The 20154-nt window shown below is 44.8% G+C and overlaps 1 protein-coding gene across 1 annotated transcript in view; it reads right to left on the bottom strand.

Annotated features, from left to right (window-relative positions):
* Window positions 1-2840: 2840 nt before the first annotated feature.
* The window catches only part of PLPP4 (phospholipid phosphatase 4), a 110256-nt gene continuing 92942 nt past the window's right edge, over window positions 2841-20154 (bottom strand). Inside the window, exon 3 of the mRNA XM_088019840.1 lies at window positions 2841-2966. Within this exon, the coding sequence (XP_087875966.1) occupies window positions 2841-2966 (126 nt within the window). The remainder of the gene's footprint in view (window positions 2967-20154) is intronic.

The raw sequence follows: 20154 nt of genomic DNA on the forward strand, positions 1-20154 counted from the left end.
TGGCGCTGAGGTACACCTCAGATCAGGTTTTCTAAGCCTCAGCAGTATCCATCCGGGGCTGGGTAGGTCTTTGTCGTGAGGGAGTCGCTGTCTTGTACACTGTAAGAGGTTTAGGAGCATCCCTGGCTTCTCCCCACCAGGTTCCAGGAGCAACCACCAATACCACCACCCCTCAGTTGTACAAACCAAAAAGATATGTGCAGATAGTGCCAAATGTCCCCTGGAGGTACAGTCACCCCCTGTTGAGACCACTGGTGTAGACAGTGACGGATGGTCTCATAAAAGGAAATTCGGGTAAAATGAGCCAGACTCCTTTCAGGGCCCATTAAAGAGTCCAAGGAGAAGGCGCACTCCTCTCCTGGCTGATTCTGGCGATATAAACGGAATAGATGACACAGGTGAACTGGTACTTGGCCATGTCAAAGACCTATAACACCCCATGTACACTCAGTTTTGCCTGTGAGAGTCGACCACATCTCAAGTCTGGCCCTAAACATCACTGAACATCAAGTCTCTTGCTTTGCTTTCCTATCACCCCACAGAGCATTCATATTCTCCCTCTACTGCTCCAAGTTCCTTTCTGTGCCCGCTGGATAAGACGGGGCTGTAGCCCCGCTGCCAGCAGGCCTTCAGTGCACCAGCTGCGTCATGCGTCTGCCACCTCCATAAAGCCTGAGACTGTGACTCTTCATCCTTTCGTGATGTACCAGCCACAGCAAGGTAATGAGTAAAAAACCCATCAGGGCCAAAAGTATTTAAGAGAGGCCAATCTCACGTCTGAGCGTTTCAGGACAAGATCACTACACAAAGGCTCCTCCTGCCTTCCAAGATAAAGCAACACTCTACTCAAATATGAAACCCTTCATCATTTCTCAAATCCCAAGTGACTGAATAAAAGTGCAAACCAGGGACTCACAGCTTACAAACAGACCACGGTCCAAAAACACGTCTGCCTCTAAATCAGTTGTTTGGGAAATACAACCCATCCTTCTCTAGAAACAATGCACAAAGCAACAACAATACTAGTTTGCATTTGTGTAATATATTTTCATTTACAAAGTACATTCAGATCCGTTATTTCATTCAGTCTATAAAACAGCGTATGAAATATTGGGGGATTATTGTTCCCAAGTTCAGAAGAAGAATCTACAGCTCACAAGGGATAAATGAAAAGCAGTTCATAAAACACCAGCCAGCTCGTAATATTCTTCATGGGGAAATGCCCTCATCATCTGGGCGATAATGATTCTGCTGGAAAATAGTCCCAGGTGCGGTGGGTATGCCTTGGTGCTGCTGGCTCAGCAACTCTGCCCCTGCTTCCCTCCCATGATGGAGCTTTGTGTTATCCAGAACTTCATCCAAGTCACTGATAAAAGTAGATCACAAGGGAGGGCACAGGGCTCAGCATTATGGCTTCTAGTGACTGCCCCCATTAGGAGGGCCTCAAGACCCTGATCAGCACTGACGTATCCACCTGGCCAGACCACGCATCAGTCTCTCTTTCCCCTGAACCTCTGGCTCTAAGCTCAAAGCTCCTGCTCGAAAGGAGCTCATAAAGCCCAGAGCATGAGCTCCAAGAGGCCAGGGTGGAGCTGAGGCCAGGGAAGGAGGAGGAGAAGCTGGAGAAGTACCAGGAGGAGCAGGAGGCCCCAGAAAAGACGGGGAGAATATGTCCCCAGCTAGGAGCACCCCTCACCTCTGGCCTCATCTGCTATGTCACTACCACTGGAATAAACAGCTGGGAAGAGGTGAGAAGTGTGCAGGATCATAAGGCAGCTGGCTGCAGGGACAGAAAAGTGGGGAGGAGGGGAACTGCATGGGGGCAGCAGGAAACAGGCAAGCAAGAGGAGGGGCAGGCCACGGGCTGATCGTGGAAAGCCATTCGGATCCCAGGAAACTGGATTTGGGCACATGTAATTCAGTCTGTTTGCTTAAAGGTGACACACTGGAGCTCTTCCCCAAAGCTGCTCAGACTTCATCAGAAATAACCAACTTACATGTTAATGCAGACTCCTGGCCACCACTCCAGACCCACCCCCGGAGCTGGCCTCCTATCTCAGGGTGGCCTGGTCAAGGTGATCTGAGGATCGCCCTGAGCAAAACATGGCCCTACATCCTGCGCTCCTGGCAGTCTCATGTCCCATGGGCATCACCCCTCTGCTCCCTGTTTGCTGGGGCAGGTGCTGTTTGACATTCAGGTAGGCCGTGACCGCAGCTTATCTGCCGGAGGACATGGCATGGTGTAGTGTTATTCCAGTCCCTCATTTGTTGTGTGCTGTTTTCACTTTTCTCAGATACTCCAGGAGTCATACATACAGGTAAGCCTCACAACAGCCTCCTAGCAGCTGCTCAGAAGAATGCTGCTGGCATTGATCCCTGGGCTGCCCCCGTCCTTTGGAAGCGCATCTGTGGTGATAAATATGTCTTTGTGTGACGGATGTGAGATGTGCAAGCAGCCAAACACCACTTGGCACCAAGTCTGAAGACTGAGGCAAATGATCTAGCAGGGAAATCGCAGTTGGGACTGAGGCCAAGGGTCTGCCTTCCTGCTGGGACCTGAGCACAGAGGAGGAGGAGGAGGGGCTTCGATTCTACCCCCAGTAAGGGCAGTATGGGGGTCAGAGCTCACACGAACAGGCTTGTTTTCTTTAAAATGGTATCTGCTGTTATTTCAGCCTACTCTGGTGTGAAGGTGGGCACCTGGTTCTCCCTGAATAGGCATCTTTCTATACCCATCCCTGCAGGAGAGTGTCAGACTACCGTGAGGACTAGGCAGGCCCTGGGCTGGGACTCACCTTGCCAGTGGTGCTTGTAGTCACACATACGGGACAGGGCAATCATCATGGCGCAGTACAGGGGCAAGATGGCGGCACAGAGCCGCCAACTCTTCCCCCGCCCGCTCTCGGTGAAGCAGTGCAGCTTGCCCGCCAAGTAGAACGTCGTGAAGCCGAGGCCAGAAAAGGCAACTGCCAAAGAGAAACAGCAGGTGTTACGCTAGCAGGTGGTAAGTGGCAGGGACACAGCACATCCTGGGCATCCTGTCTACCATCTTGCACACCCCAGGGCCAAGGCATATGGGCACCAGGTACCGTCTAGGCAAGAATGACCTTCCAGGCTGTGTGTGATCAAAATGTATTCTATTTCTTTCCTTCCTTCCTTCCTTCCTTCCTTCCTTCCTTCCTTCCCTCCTTCCTTCCTTCCCTCCTTCCCTCCTTCCCTCCTTCCCTCCCTTCCACAATGATTTAATGGGTATCTACTGTGTGCTACACAGGCACTATTCTAGGTGGGGAATAACAAAGTGCATCCGATGCAGTCTCTTTCTCAAGGGGCTCAAGGTCTGGTTGAAAGAGACATAGCCATGTGTAGAGAGGATTTTAATATAATGTGTTGGGTTCTATAAGAAAAAAAGTGTGTATAGAACATAAGACTGTGATGACTGCTGAGATGTGAAGAGTGAGGGAAAGGAAGAGATTCGGGGCTTGGGGGCGCGCAGTAAGATGGGTCCAGCACAACTATGGAGGAATGAGTTTGATGGAGAGGTTGGCAGTGACAGATGCCTTGTTTTCTCCTCCTAAAAATTGTGGTTATTGATCTTTAGAATTGCAGAGACAACTCATGACTATGCTAAATCCATTGTCAAAATTGTGGAGGTTGGGTATAGCATATGTAATTCCCAGACTTCTCACGCAGTCAAGTTTAAACACAGTTGGAGGGCGCCTGGGTGGCTCAGTTGGTTAAGCGACTGCCTTCGGCTCAGGTCATGATCCTGGAGTCCCGGGATCAAGTCCCGCATTGGGCTCCCTGCTCAGCAGGGAGTCTGCTTCTCCTTCTGACCCTCTTCCCTCTCGTGCTCTCTATCTCTCATTCTCTCTCTCTCAAATAAATAAATAAAATCTTTATAAATAAATAAATAAATAAATAAATGAAACACAGTTGGAACTCAGTGAGATTTAAAGCAGATCTTCTGCGGGTTTAGAATGGTCTGCAACCCTGGCTACCCATGGAGTAGGAAGGTTTTTCAAAACCTGAAAAACCTAGGAAGCTTTACAAAATCCTGGTAGCTAGGTCTCGCTGCCGTACATTCTGCTGGTGCTGGTCTACTGGTCTGGAGTGTGTGTGTGTGAGTGTGAGTGTGTGAGAGTGTATGCATGTGGGAGCGAGAGTGTTTGTGTGCATGTGTGTGTGTGAGTGTATGTATAAGTGTGAGTGTGCATATGTGAATGTGTATAACTATGTATATGTGTATATGTATGAGTGTGTGTGTATAGATCTGTGTGTGCATGTATGCATGAGCGTGTGCGTGTGAGTGTGTATGAGTATGTATATGTGTGTATATGTATGTGAGTGTGTATGTGTGTGTAGGTATGAGTGTGCATGTGTGCATGTACGTGAGTACATGTGTGCATGTATGCATGAGTGTGTGCGTGTGTATGTACGTGTGAGTGTGTGTATGAGTATGTATGTGTGTGTGCACATATGTATACATGAGTGTGTGAGTGTGCATGCGTATACTCCCCGAGTGATTCTAACACCAGCTGGGACTGAGCTTCCGTCACTCGTTGAAGCCACAGCCCCTGCCTTCTCTAGACACCAGCCTAACCAAAGCTTTCCTCTTGGTGAGAAAATACCCCTGAGGGGCAGACTCCTTGGTAACCCGCCCACACAGGGGCTTGGTAAAACCGGTCTTACAAATACTCCGGATGCCAATCCACCGGCGACTCCACTCGGAGTGACTGCCTGAGCCCACCCAGCAGCCTCAGCATCCCCGAGTTAGTTACAGATGCAGAAAGTCAGGCCTGCCCGGACCTGCTGAGTTAGATTCTGCATTTTGCAAGGTCCACGAGAGACCTGTGTGCACTCTCCAGTCTGAGGGCCTGGCCTAAAACACAATCATCCTCTTTGCAAGACTCTCTAAGAGTCTACCTTGGGAAATAATCCAAAAACATGGAGAGCTCTAGAAGATATTCTGGTTGAGTTATTTATAATCAAAGAACAATGCAAGATGATGAATGCAGAGGCACAGAGTAGCAAACTGTGATATTTCCATTCAGGGGACTATGACACACCCATCACAATCACAGTGCTCACACAGTGCTATGGACAATCCTCACAGTACCATGTTAAGGGAAAAAAGCAGAACCTCAAATTGTAGGTTCAAGATAATCATGGCTATAGCACATAAAAATGAATAAACTGCAGCTTTATCAAATTATCTGATAATGTGTCTTTTTTTTTTTTTTTTTTTTTTAGAGAGAGATACAGAGAGAGCAAGTAGGGGTGGGGAGGGACAAGGGGGAGGGAGAGAGAAATCTTAAGCAGGCTCCACGCCCAGAGTGGAGCTGGATGCCGGGTTGGATCCCACGACCCTGAGATCCTGACCGGAGCCTAAATCAAGAGTCAGATGCTTAACCGACAGAGCCACCCAGGTGCCCCAATAATGTGTCTTCTTAAAAGAGATCCCCCAGGTACAAACATAAGCTTTTGTCAAAGTAGAAAGCTTTCAACAACCAAGTTAAAGAAGGTAAGAGGGTGTTTGTTTGTTTTTTCCCTTTTTAACAGAAGACTAAATCAGGTTTATCTCAGGAATAAAAACGAAGCACTTAAACATTTTTGAATAATGATTAGCACCTAAATAAACAGCAAAGCAGTGCCAATACATATTAAATATTCTGTTTAAAATAAGAATATGTAAGGAGCTTCATTGTTCAGGGCTGTTCTACATTTTTGCTATGATGGAAGGTTTTTAAGTGATTTACGGGCATTTGAAAGTGGCCCCATTTGGCCACCATCGTAGCAAGCACAATGGGTTCTTAATTTCCTGTCCTGACCCACGTTGCTCGGCTTCTTCTCTTCATTTACATCCTCCCCTGAGGTAGCAGAATGGGAGGGGGAGGCTGGACAGTTGGCTCTGGTGGGTACTGGCCTCATCCTGAATTCTTATGGAGGAGTAACGGAATTCGTTCAAACCAGACAGCTTAGCAAGTCTATCTGGCTAATTATACTGAATGTGGGAGCATAAAAGAACTGTCCTGGGGCTGTGTAGGGTTATGGATGAAAGTCTCCAAGATTTCAATCAGAGAAGCAGCCCTAAGTGTTGCCAAACTGGCATCTCGGCGGGGGGGGGGGGGGGGGAAGAACAATAAAAACAAAAGGAAGTCAATGAGTACAGGGTGAACGAGGAGCAGGGATTTGTCTGTGCCCCCATAAAAAAAAATTGGTTCGGACACTTTAACACAGACAGGTCCCAGCTCAAGCAGCCAATGCCACCTGAGCCTCGAGGCACAAGACAGGCAAGGGAAGGGGCCGCTGAACACTCTCCAAGGTCAAGACCTGGGGTGGGTAGCTCAAGGCCAGACCCTCAGACTGCACTAGATCACCTCCTTGTCCCCCCTTGGAACTCGAATTTGCCCAGCTTTGGCAGCAGCAGGCTGACACTCATTCTTTGGAGAGCAGGTAAAATGTACTCTCTGTCATGCCCTGGGACCCACACTGCAGCCCTCCAAAGTGGGGGAATGTCTGTTTCTCTGAAGAGGAGCTGGGAATCAAAAAGGCATTTAAAGGCTGGGTTCACCAGTTTAGATCCTGCGGGCATCCAGCAGCAGCTGCTGTCCTGCATATTCTATTGGGCCTTTGGGCAATGTTTTTAAAGCCGCACTGTGCGCCTTTACTTTTCTAGGTGACATGACAGGCTCCAAATTCATGCTAACCCTTATGCTTGTCACTTTCTCAGTGACATTTATACAGCTGTTGAGCCAGCAGAACGTCCTCTGGCAAAGGGCTTCTGAGGCTCTGCCTTGTGGCCTGGACACCACGGGCACCTTGCATTCCTGCTTTCCCGAATACTGTCCGAAGTAGAACTAGGCTCTGCCAAACCGCACTGAATTTCTACGATCCTACATTTTGTTCTTCCACCTCCTCCCGTGAGGCTGGGCACTGGGGACCAGGATGTAACCTCCTGGGGGCCGTCCAGCTCTCAGATCCTGGGGCTCACCGAGGCTCAGATCCCATTCAACTGGGAGAAAAAGAAAGCAGGGAAGTTTTCTGTTGTTGTTTTTTTAAACTTTATTTTATTATGTTAGTCACCATACAATACATCACCAGTTTTTGATGCAGTGATCCATGATTCACTGTTTTCATACAACCCCCAGTGCTCCAAGCAGTACGTGCCTTCCTTAATACCCATCACCAGGCTAACCCAGCCCCCCGCCCCCCCACCCTCTGAAACCCTCAGTTTGTTTCTCAGAGTCCATAGTCTCTCATGGTTCATCTCTCCTTCCGATTCCCCCCCCCTTCACTTTTCCCTTCCTTCTCCTAATGTCCTCCATGCTCTTCCTTATGTTCCACAAATAAGTGAAACCATATGATAATTGACTTTCTCTGCTTGACTTTTTAAAAAATTTTTTTATAGTTATGTTAATCACCATACATTACAAAGAAAGGCTTTCCAAGGCTAGCCAAGCAACACCCTATTCTCTTCTCAAAGAAACATGCACTGGAGACCCTGCAGAGCTGAAAAACCTTTTATGCTCATGTGGAACAGGTGAGACCCTGTTCATTCTGTCTGCCTCTTCCCTTAGACACAGCCCCCGCTTCCAGCATGATTAAGAAATGGAACTGAGAGCAGAGCAGTCAAGACAGTGGACATTTCAGAAGATGGAGATCATAAAATAGGGGAAATGTGTTCATACTTTGCTAACATCATGAAAAACAGAAATATGATTAGAACACTCCCAAGCCAGTAGGCAAGAGGATGCCAAGATTCTACCTGTCCCTAGGGATCTGAACTCGTTTATTTGCTCTCCAGAGTTTGAAACACACACAAGCTCTCTCACAGTGATCTATGGGGAAGAGCATATGCCCCTTGCTTTCAGAGCCTGTATGTAGCAGGTTTTCTGAGCTAGAAACAGCTGATTGTAAATATTTATATGTTGATCTGGCTGTGAAGAGCAAAGATGTTCTTGGAGCCTGTAAACTAGGAAGCAGACGAAGGAGAATGATTTTCCCACCCTGTTTCTGGCACTTTCAATGCTCACTTCTGGCTCTGTCGTCAATGAGAGGGGATAAGCAAAGCATCCCAGTCCAAGCTGCTGGCCCAGGATGTGACACGAGGCACCTCCCCTGTGCAGGGCTCTCTGCCTGCTGGGGATTTTGAAAGGGAATCATTGGTTCTTCTCTCTTCATAGATGAATTGCCACAGGTTTACAACGCTCTCTTTGCAAAGGAAGTTCTAATTATGGAGCTAGCTTAGGTGAAATAATGTGGTTTGCTTCCCCCCCACCCCTCATTGACTTTTAAAGCAAGCAGAAGACCTTTGGACCCCAATGATTGCCAGAAATAAGAAAACTGGAATGCACACACACAAAGCTTTCAAAATAAAATGAGGTAAGAATCAGGGGGACAGATCCTGTTTTGCGTGTTGTGTTTTTCACTTTTGCTAATTTTAATGAATTTCTCCAGACAAAGTGATCATTCCTGGCACCAAAAATGGAATCGTACCCTGATGAGGTAATCTGTACAAATTTCCCATTTGATGATGCTCAAACAGCAGTATTTTCTTCTCCAAGAGCGAGAAGAGCAATACCAGATGACTGAATAAATCTTAATACCACAGGGGGTTTTAAGAATGTCAGTGTATCTCTACAAGACCATCCAAAACCAGGACGTGGGAACGAGCATGTGTGGTCAGTACAGGACACTCCTTACAAGGACAGTGCTCCCAGCAGTCAGAGATCCAGGTTCTCATCATGGCTCTGTCATTAACTGAATAACATGACCTTGGGCAAGTCACTTTCCCTCTCTGGGCCACAGTTTGTTCCGTAAAATGACAGACTGAACCATGGGGGCCACCAAGTCATGCCCACAGGGATCAGGCAGATAGGGAACAGGAGTAAAGTAACTGGATATTAAGAGACACCTTTTTGCAGCAGAAAACCCTCCTGGTCTATCTTCTATTGCTCCACTGTTGCTAGACACTCAGATAAACACTTCGCCTTCTGAAAAGAATCAATGGCTCACTTGTGATGGTAAATGACAACTAACACCTGGCTGCTTCACTATGGGGCGATAACTGGGAGTGGTGAGGACTGGGGAGCACCTGCCTGTTTAAAGATGCAGCCTTGCTGTGCACAACGCACCTGCTGTTTAAAGATGCAGCTGGTGTCTGCCCTATAGAAACGTGGGCTCTGTGTTCCCGGAAGTTTTGATCTTCTGGCAAAGGAGGGATATCCTGATGTGTGTGGTAAATGTCTCCATTTTAACATATTAACAACTCATCCAAAATTAATACAGTGCAGACCAAACGAACCTCACCTGTGGGCCAACAGGGCTGGATCTGCGAACTGCCAATGTGACAGGTCACCTGACCCCTGTCTTCCAGTGCTGACTGGTTAAATCACCCTCTATGCCTGAGCTGAAAAGTATACAAGTCAACTTGTCCCTGCTCTCCACACTAGAGCAAAGAAGAACTTGAGCTTGGGGTGATTTTGTTTAAACCAACCGCAACAGCAAATTAAGTGACGTAGGAGATTTGGGGACTAAGGAATCCATTCAACAGCAGGGACTACAGACGGTCCCTGACTTACAAGGGTGCTACTTACTTTTTTTTCTTTTTTTTACTTTATAATGGTGTGAAAGCAATGTGCATTCAGTAGAAACCGTACTTTGATTTCTGAATTTTGTCCTTTTCCCATGGATGTGACATGCGATATGATCCTCTCTCGTGATGCTCAGTGGCACCAGCCGCAGCATAGAGTCAGTCCTGCGATCCCCAGGGCAAACAACCGACACACTTATAGCCGTTCTGTTCTTCACTTTCAGTACAGTGTTCAATAAGTCACAAGAGAAGTCAACACTTGATTATAAAATAAGCTTTGTGGCTTTGTGTTAGATGATTTTGCCCAGCTGTAGACTAATGTCAGTGTTATGAGCAGTTCAAGGGGGGGCCAGGCTAAGCTATGGAGTGCAGTAGATTAGGTGTGTTAAATGCATTTTCAACTTATGATATTTTCAACTTACCATGGGTTTGTCAGGCTATAACCCCATCATAAGTTGAGGAAAATCTGTACTGTGTGCTGTTGGAGAGTGTGGGCTTTCGAGGCAAACCCGTGTGGTCTCAGCTCTGCCACTTAACTCCCGTATAAGCTTACCTCTTGGGGTCTCAGTTTCCTTATTTGTGCAATAGGGTTAGTAGCACTTGCCTTACAAAGTTATCTCACAAATCAGTTAATGAGGAATTGTAAAATGCTTAGTGTAGTGCTTGGAGCCAACTGACCACTTGTCTAACCCATAGCCTTGGTTCTGTAAAGTTCCATTCTGCAAGAAGGGCCTTCACAAAGTCTACTCTTGCAATCTGTGGCTCTTTAGTTATATAACTGCATGCTCGCTCTGAGAGAATTCTAGAGCTAGGTATCAGGCTGTTATAATTCCGTAGCCCCCAAGGCTCTCAGCAGATATAAAATGATCTTAGCCAGCAAAATGAACAAACTTCAAGACTCAGTGAGATAAGTCAGTGGATGTATCTTTCTGAACCTGCTTTGTAGGATGCCTGAAGCTCTCAGATGAGAGGGTCAGAGAGCCAGGAGGCCGTCCCGGTGCTAAGTGACCCATCACATAGCTTTTCTCCTACGACTCCCCAGAAACTAGCTTCATTGTGTCAGAACCTACTTTGATGTCTCTGTGGCCCTAAATGCCTTAATGTGACTAGTTTCTCCTTCATAGTTTCGATGTCATATTTCCTTAATTCACAGCTCAGCCTAGCCAAGATGCTCGCTCTGTTTTCTATGATAAGCTAGATTCATTAATATTCTAAGATATTGGTTAAGAGATTTTACTTTAAAAAAAGAAAAGGATGAGGGGCGCCTGGGTGGCTCAGTTGTTAAGCGTCTGCCTTCAGCTCAGGTCATGATCCCAGGGTCCTGGGATCGAGCCCCACATCGGGCTCCCTGCTCGAAGGGAAGCCTGCTTCTCCCTCTCCCACTCCCCCTGCTTGTGTTCCTGCTCTCACTATCTCTCTCTCTGTCAATAAAATCCTTAAAAAAAAAAAAAAAGATGAAAGTAGATCGCTACAAATCCTAGTGAGAATGTGGATCCACAGTGCATCCGTAGCCTAAAGCCATTCAACGGAATTTAAGGAATGACAGCTATTTATTCTGCACAAACTTATCAAGAGAAGATCATTAACATTTGATTTAACTACCCAATCAGTGTTACAATTTCAAGGGTCAGTTTTGATGAAAACTACAGAACAGACTCAGTATCCCCAGTGATTTTTAAAATAGCCTGCCTTCTCCCCAGTTTAGGAGCAATGAGATTGTTTTTGCTCAGATGTAGGAGGCAAAAAGTCTATCTTTGCTGGAAGAAAGAGAATTGTCAAAATCCTTGAAATCTTTTGAATCATATCAATGATTTTTCTAAAATTTCTTTTAAGTACAAGAGTTCATCACAATCAATATAATTCAACAACCCCAAAAGTATCAATTGATTCAACTAGATAATTTAGGGGACAGGATTTAGGTCCTGATTTATCTTGGTAAGCATCTATACATACTTCCCTTTCTTTGCTTGTCTAAGCAGGCAGACCTAGATCCCACTAGACTGTAACATCCATGAGGGCTGGACTTATGCTACCTCCTTCACACTTGGATCTATCTGTACAGTCCTACACTCTACTGGCCCCAGTAAATACGTGCTGAATGAAGAGAGGACTTAGCACAAAGGTACATTATTGTCATACATTCCTTCATTCACTCCCTCAACACCTATTTATCAATGGCCTCAAGGAACCATGGACTTTGCTGGACCATAGTGATGGGAAGATGCATAAGACCCAGTTCTTGCCCTGGAGGAGTTTTGTTTGGGAGAGAAAAACTGGGAAAAACAAGGGAAGCTCCATGGAGGAAATAAAATTGGAGCCTGGAGGACAGACAGAAGGAAGGGGCTGTAAAACCACCTCAGTTACCTGGGATCCAGGGGCTAAAGTCATTCAACCCTACTGTTGAACTGCCTCTGATTCTAGGCATGGTCACAGTGGCTATAAGCCTCAGGAAGAATGACTTACTCCAGTACCATCAGCCTTAAGATCTAATAAGAATTGGTGTGCTGGTGAGAAACTGAAAGCCATCTGTTACAAAGGAGATTAGGTAGATCCTAAGCAGCTTGGGGAAGGCAGGCTGAGCCTGGGACTGTTGAAGCCAGCACCACCTGACTATCTGCTCCAGAGGGATGGAGACAACCATCTTGACACACTACAGGAAGCCAGGTGGCCAGTTAGACCTGGTAGCTACAACTCCAGAGATGTGACATGAATTGAGAACCTACAGCTAGTCAGAGATGGAGTGAGGATTTAAGCACAGGTGAGAAGTGCTCTGTAGCACAGCTGGGTGGACCTAGGTATGCGTCCTGACCCCACCACCTGTTATCTATGTGACTTAGGGCAAGGTGCTTAACTTCTTAAAACCCAGGCTTGCCATCTGTAAAATGGACAAGCCAGCAGCTGTCCAACAGAGTGATTGGGAGAACCAATCACAGAGTATCCATGATATGCCGGACAAAGTAAGTGCCTGGCAGGCCTTAGGCTCTCAGTGATGGTCTGACCCCTCTTCCTTCTACTCATGCTCTTTCTCAAAATGATGCTGCCTCCCAAAGTGAATCTGCAAGTATGGAAGAGAAAACGAAGCAGATGCACGTACCAAGATAACAAGGATGTGAACTCTGTGGCACCAGGATGGCTCCATGACCAAGAAGGTGTCTGCATCCTCTGCCATTATATGCACCCCACCAAGAACAGTGCCACACAAGTCGTGGGTGCTCGATAAATACAAGTGAATGAACATATTAAAGAAAGGAAGGAATGGTAGGATAATATGGAAGCTAGACCGGGGGCTCTATGGGAGCACAGTGACGCGATCCCTCCTCTGCCTAGCTGACTCCTGCTCACACTTAGGTCTCAGTTTAAATGTCACCTCCTCAAGGCAGTGTAACGGGCTCTTACTATGCCTTCTACCTACCCGTCATAACACTTAACACCACTCTTTTTATTTATGTGATTGCCTAGCATCTACCTCCCTTCTACTGGATTCTAAAGGACGGGGGCAGAGGCTGTGTTCCCCATGCCCGCACACACTAGGTGCTCAATAAATGTGCATAGTAAATAAATGGCTGCAGATCTGACAAGCAGGGAAGGTTTCACAAAAGGAGGAGGCAGGGGGGTACCCAAAGATGGAGAAGGGGTGGAGTCAGACACTGGCTCAGAATAACATATGGGAGGGAGACAGGCTGGGACATTCATTCAATTCCTCCTTAGCACATCCCATCCTCCAGATATATAGTCAGTCAGTCTCTCTCTCTCTCTCTCCGTCTCTCTCTCTCTCACACACACACACCTCCTACAAGGTTCTTCCTATAAGGATGACCCCAGAATCCTTCTGGAGCTTTCCGAACAGAAGCCCCTCTGTTCCCCAGGGACTGACAGCCACCCCCCCCACCCCCCAATATCTGGGCTAGATTCCAGGGAACAACGAGAGACACTCGCAGCATTCTCAGAAGAGGTGAGCTATGGAAAGGGAGCAACACAAGATTCCAAGGGTCTGAAGGACAGACAAGTGGAGTGGAGTTTCATTAAAGTAGAAAGGAAGGAAAGAGGAGACGGAGCTGACTTGAGCAGATTCCAAGAATGTTCCGTCAGGACAGCAAGACCATCAGGCGTGGAGTGTCTCCACCCACCAGGCACTGTGCTAGAAGCTTTCATTACCTGGCCTTGCTTCATCCCTAGAACAACACAGTGACATAGCTATCGAGCCCATTTTATGGATGAGAAATGGAGGCCCAGAGAGGTCAAATTACTGACGGAAGGTTAACACAGACCTTAAAAATGGTGAATTATTTCTATTTTTTTTATTTTTATTTTTTATTTTTTTTTTTTAAGATTTTATTTATTTATTCATGAGAGACAGAGGGAGAGAGAGAGACAAGCAGAGGGAGAAGCAGGCTCCCAAGGAGCAGGGAGCCCGATGCGGGACTCAATCCCATGACCCTGGGATCATGACCTGAGCCGAAGGCAGATGCTTAACTGTCTGAGCCACCCAGGCGCCCTGGTGAATTATTTCTAAATGGAGCAAGAAATCACAATTTTCTTAGCATAACTGCAGTTATGGCCCTGCTAACTGCCTATCTGTTTTGATACCCCCAGGAGGCACGTGCCCTTCAGGGTCACCACTGAAGCCTGAGGACCCAGCACACTGCCTGGCAAGAAAAGTAACCAATATATGGTAACCAAATGAACATATAAATGGTAGAGACCATTTATTCATTTCACAAACACAACTGGACTCAATATTAAGTACTCTGGCAACAGGCCAAGGTCCTTGGGGACAGAAAAACATTATGACCGTAAAAGGTCATGTCCTTCATCTCCTATTTCTAGGCAGGGTGATACTTAAGCTTCCTGAGCCAGACGAGATCGCCATCTCATGATAGCAATGAGAGTATTGCCTTGTTTAAGGATGAGCAATGGGGAAAAGGAAAAGGAACCAAAAAACTCATAATTAGTCTGAAAGCAAACGTCAGAGGCAGGAAACACAAACAGTAGAGGCGGAGGACTGTAAGCTCCTTGTGTAACCCCGGTCCCACATCTTCAAATAGGATTCTGTTCTGAAAAAAAGAACCCACAACCAACTCAGGCACAATGCACAAAAAAGTGCAGGGGGAGTTCCAGTGGCCGGGAAGAAAGGGACTTGGCAGGAAGAAGGTGGCAGTCTTTTTGTCAGTCCTTGGAGGCACGATCCCGGGAAAAGGCGAAGCATCAGCGGAGGAGGATTAAGGATTTTTAAATGACAGAAGCCACTCTGGCTCCCCCTACATACCCCACACCGCTTGATGACAAAGTCTTGTTAGGAATCATAAATGGTACTCCACTCCTTACCCTGGAGAGAGCTATGAACAGTCACCAAGATGGGAAGTGGTTTTGGATACCAGAGCATCCTGATCTATAGAAGGTCTAAGTTGCCAAGACAACTTTTGCTTTTTTCCCTTGTGATTATACGCCATAATGATCTGAAACATAAAAATATGCCCTCAAAATGGAGAAATTACCTTCTTCCACAACATCATTAGGGAAGCTGACAGAAGCATGGGCCAGCTTCAGATCAAGATAACATTTTAATGAAAAATAATTTTATTTTGCCTCCAAAGGCCTTAGCGGAACATAAATTTGATGGTGAAATTTCAGTAGCAATGCACATGTTGGAGAAACAACTAAAAAGGCAGTAGCCATGAATATGCCCTGTGTGTTCATCCGATCAGCCTCTATGTGGGGTGTATGAACTTTAGGAGAAGCCTTTGAAGTCTTAACGATGGCTACTGCCCCGCTATCTGCCAATGACGTGACCTTTTGTGAGTTGTTATACTACCCGCGGTATGATTTGTTAGGGAAAAAACACCCTTCTAACCCGCCCCTAGCACTAGCCCTGATCGGGGATCTCAACTCACATAGGAGGAGAACATGTGAGATGACAGACAACCGTATATATTGGTCTTTGCCCCTGGTTCCTGGCACAGAGCTCCTAAAGCCCTTATAAATTCCCAAGTGATAAGCCCTAGGAGCATCTCTTATTCTAATGTGGTGACTCTGGGTGGGTTCCTGGATAGGGGCTGGTCACCAGAAAGACCAAGTCATGACTAGATGCTTGGGACTTTCAGCCCCACCTGCCATTCTCCAGCGAGGAAAGGGGGGCTGGAAAGAGAGTCAATAATCGATAAGGCCTATATGATGAAGCCTCCACACAAATCCCCAAACTACGGGGTTCAGAGAGCTTCCAGGCTGGTGAACATAGCAGGAGGATGACCCCAACTCCATGGAGACAGAAGCCTCTGTGCCTTATCTCTGATCTCAGAAGACCTTCCTTAAAACAACATCCAAGTCACAACTTCCTCTACACAACAAACTGAAATGCACCTGCTGGGCTCTTTTAAATCCTTTACTCCAAGACAGCACAAAATAGAACAAAAATAGAACTCTTCCAGGCATTACAGGATTTGGGTTCTGGGTCAGAGTGGTGTCCCCCACCAGCAGTCTTACCTAGTTGCCAAATGCGGACAAAGAACTGCCTCACCCGAGTCTCAAAAACACAATTTTTGTGAAAGTACTTGGTAAACAGAAATTCCACGTACAAATGAAAGGTGGTGTTAAAAATTCTGGGGAAACCGATGAGAAACATTGCAGCCAGCCTTGGACCCAGATCTGTCTGCTTCTCAGCCCGACATGAGTCTCCTTTCCCAGCACAGAAAGAGCTAACACTTCCCCAACCCAGGATTTCATTTCCCAGAGCATGGCTGCCTATAGATCCTGACTAAAATAACTAAATGTTGAGTAAGATACAAAAGCAAGCAAGCAATCTTTTCAGCTTATCACTGAGTTGACACAAAGAGACAAATTCATGAAAGCAAGGTTCCTCAAAATGAAAGGAAAGCACAGGTCTTAGATACAAGGCCACAGCAAAGTCAGACTGCGCCCTGAGTGTGTTCACAGAAACCCGCAGACCTAGAGCCCCTGCTTTGACGTCATCATGAGGCACAGTCTCAGGCTTATCCGAGGTGGAGCATCTAACAGGAGACCCCTGAATAACCCTTATTCGGAGTAAAGAGGGAGGAAACAATAAGGAGACTTGTCTGTCTCCATCTTTGTGCTGTGCGGAGAGACCTCACAACTGTACCACGCCTCTCACAGGTTTTTGCTGTCCAATTTGTGTTTCTCATATGGTCCCCACAAAACCCTACGTGGAGAACGAATTCTGGATGGCCCTGGAGCAGGTAGTACTCTCTGGAAGAATTTGTCTTCAACCCAGACATCAAAATATTCCCCAAAACAACATTCTAGGAAAAGATTAAAAGCCCAAGGGGCGCCTGGGCGCCTCAGTTGGTAGAGCGTCCGACCCTTGGTTTCAGCTCAGGTCCTGATCTCATGGTCTTGAGACTGAGCCCTGCATGGGGCTCCCCACTCAGTGGGAGTCTGCTTGAGATTCTCTCTCTCCCTTTCCCCAACCTGCCCCTGCTCTCTATTAAAAAAATAAAATCTTAAAAAAAAAAAAAAAGCCCAGAGTAAGAAAGCTCAAAACACAGAAGATTTCAGGGCATATATAGGAAAAACAGACTCATAACAACTTCAGATATTATAAGGCACAGAAGATAAAATAATTATTTGTAATGTGTTTAAGGAAATTATAGGGAAGCATGAAAATAAGGACAAAGAACATGCACTATAAAAAATAACAAAGCAGATTTTTTAAAGGACCAAACAGAATTCTAAAAATAAAAAAATAGAGTAATTGAACTTAGAAACTTGATAGATTAAATAAGCATGTGAGACAACACTGAATAGGGAATTAGGTTGGACGACAGATTCAAAATTTTTCCAGAATGCAGTTAGAAGGCAGGGGTGGAGAGGGGTGGGTGGGCAGAATATGCAGGAGAAGTTATGTGACGTGGATAATATGTTGAGAAAGTCTGACTGGAGTCCCAGAGTAGAGGAGAAGTTGATAGAGAATATGGAGGAGCAATGTTCAAACAGACAATGGCTGGAGCATCTGAGAATGCTGACAGATACAAACCTGAGAGCCCAGTGAATCTCACACAAGATATGTGAAAGGAAACCCACAACAAGACACATGATAATAAAACTCTGACACTCAAGAAAAGCAAGATGCTAAAAGCGCCCAGGTTGGAAACACACAGTATTAACAAAAGAGCAGCAGTAAGACTTACAACTGACTTCAAAAATGCCAAAAAAAATTGGAGCAAGAGATCAGCAAAATACTATCTTCCAAGTTCAGGGAGACAGTAACTGTCAAATGAGAACTCCATAGTTAGCAAAGCCATCTTCCATACTATCTTCCAAGTTCAGGGAGACAGTAACTGTCAAATTAGCACTCCATAGTTAGCAAAGCCATCTTCTAAGAATGAGGTCAAACAAAGGAAATTTAGAAAAATCAAAACAAACTGGGCATTTACCAAAAAAGAATATCAAAGAAGGAAATTTAAAGGCTCTATTTGAAGTAGAGGGTGGACGGGCTGAAGTGGAAAAGGGATGGTAAGCAGAGCTGTTAGGACGCACACGGGTTACACACACACAGGTTGTACATGGGTTACACACGCACGAGTTGTACGCGGGTTACACGTGTATGGGTTGTACACAGGTTACACACACAGGGTGTCGGTGGTTCTGTTGGAGGAGAGAGAAAGAATCAAGCTAGAATGAAAACACCAAAGATCTACCAGGTAAGTGAGAATGCATCTATCAGAGAGAAAGCATTCAGTGTCTTCATATTAAATGTTCAGAAGGGAAACACAAAGATATTAAATGACTCGAGACTTGGTTAACTATGTGTGTTAAACTAGAGGACTGATAGAACTTCTAAAAGAGAAGAGGCAAATAATGAAATTATAACATAAACATTGTACAGGAAGGAAAGAGAAAACACTATGTAATGAAAGATATAAATAAACCCTAACATATGAGTAATGACAACAACTGTAATTAAAATTAGCTCCCCAGCTAAAAGTTAAAGAAATACATACATAAAACACAGAGCACACAGAATAGAAAAAGATATAAGCAAATATTAACCAAGAGAAAGCTGATTTCGTTAGTAAAGTCAGATATTGTTTATTGTAAAAATGGTATTAGAAATAAAGACAGTCATGACTTAATTATAAAGGCAGTAGAAGGTATAACAGGAAGTATGACAATTCTAAACTATGTTTACACAGCACTTCAAAATATATGAACCAAAATGAACAAAATTACAAGACCACAGAACTATCACATCTACTATGAGGGTGGAACATTTTAATGCACATTTTTCTAATTGATGAATTAAGCATAAACAGAAAAATTTGACACATAAGATTTGGACAGCACAAAAAACTTGTCTAGTGGATATATGTACAGCTTTAGCTCCTGCAATTTTAAAATTCACATTATTTTTTAATCCCATATGAAATATTCATGAAAATAGACCATATGCTAAGCCACAAAGCTAGCCTCAAGGTCAAAGGATTGGTAATTTTTACATCCCATAATCTGATCACAATGCAATTAAACTATAAATCATTTAAAAAGTATAACAAGAAAGATATATGTTTAGGATTTTTTTTTAAAAAGCTCTTCTAACCGACTTACGAGTCACAGAAAAAAATGAAAATCAGAAAATCTTCAAAAGTAATTTTAAAGAAAACTATGTATTAAAACTTACAGAATGTAGCTCAAGCAACATTTATGGGAAAACTTACAGCCTAAATTGCTTTAGTTAGAAAAAGAAGAAAGAACAGCATTATTGAGCAATAAGTTAAAAATAAGAGAGCAGAATAAATTGAAAGTTCAAAGTGGGAAAATACTAAAGATAGCAGCAGGAATAATGAAGAGTAAAGCAAACACATAGCATAGAGGCTCATAGGAAAAGAGAGCATATCGAAAAGAGTAACAGATTTTTTTTCTTTAAATTTTTATTGTTATGTTAATCACCATACATTACATCATTAGTTTTTGATGTAGTGATCCATGATTCATTGTTTGTGCATAACACCCAGTGCTCCACGCAGAACGTGCCCTCTTTAATACCCATCACCAGGCTAACCCATCCCCCCACCCCCCTCCCCTCTAGAACCCTCAGTTTGTTTTTCAGATTAAACTCTGGCAAGATAAACAAGAAAAAAACTTCTGGATAGAGGGAGAAAGAAGGCGCATATAGCCAATATAAAAATGAGTAATGCAGGTATTAATTTGAGAACCAGTGGATATTATGAAATACTTTGTATCAATACAGTTGAAAGTTTATGTGAAAGGACTAAGCTCTAAAAATACATACAAATTACCAAAAATATCTCAAGAAAAAGCAACTAAAACACAAGAGCTTTATAACTTTAAACTGATTCAGTATTTTAAATTCTAGGACCAAATATTTTATGGGCATACCTGCCAGACATCCCAAAAGGAAATAAATCATCTTACACAGACTCTTTACAAAGAATTAAAAAATGAGGGAACACTCATTTTATGAAGCTTAACTGTGCTATTTAAATCTTATATATTTTCCCACTTATGTTTGATCTGTCAGTCACTGAAATAAATAATAAGGTTTCCAACCATTTTGGTGGATTTTGTAG

Source organism: Eumetopias jubatus, unplaced genomic scaffold (assembly GCF_037043125.1).
Source record: "Eumetopias jubatus isolate StellerSeaLion01/CBP00866 unplaced genomic scaffold, mEumJub1_p1.0 scaffold_17, whole genome shotgun sequence".
In the NCBI taxonomy this organism is placed as follows: domain Eukaryota; kingdom Metazoa; phylum Chordata; class Mammalia; order Carnivora; family Otariidae; genus Eumetopias; species Eumetopias jubatus.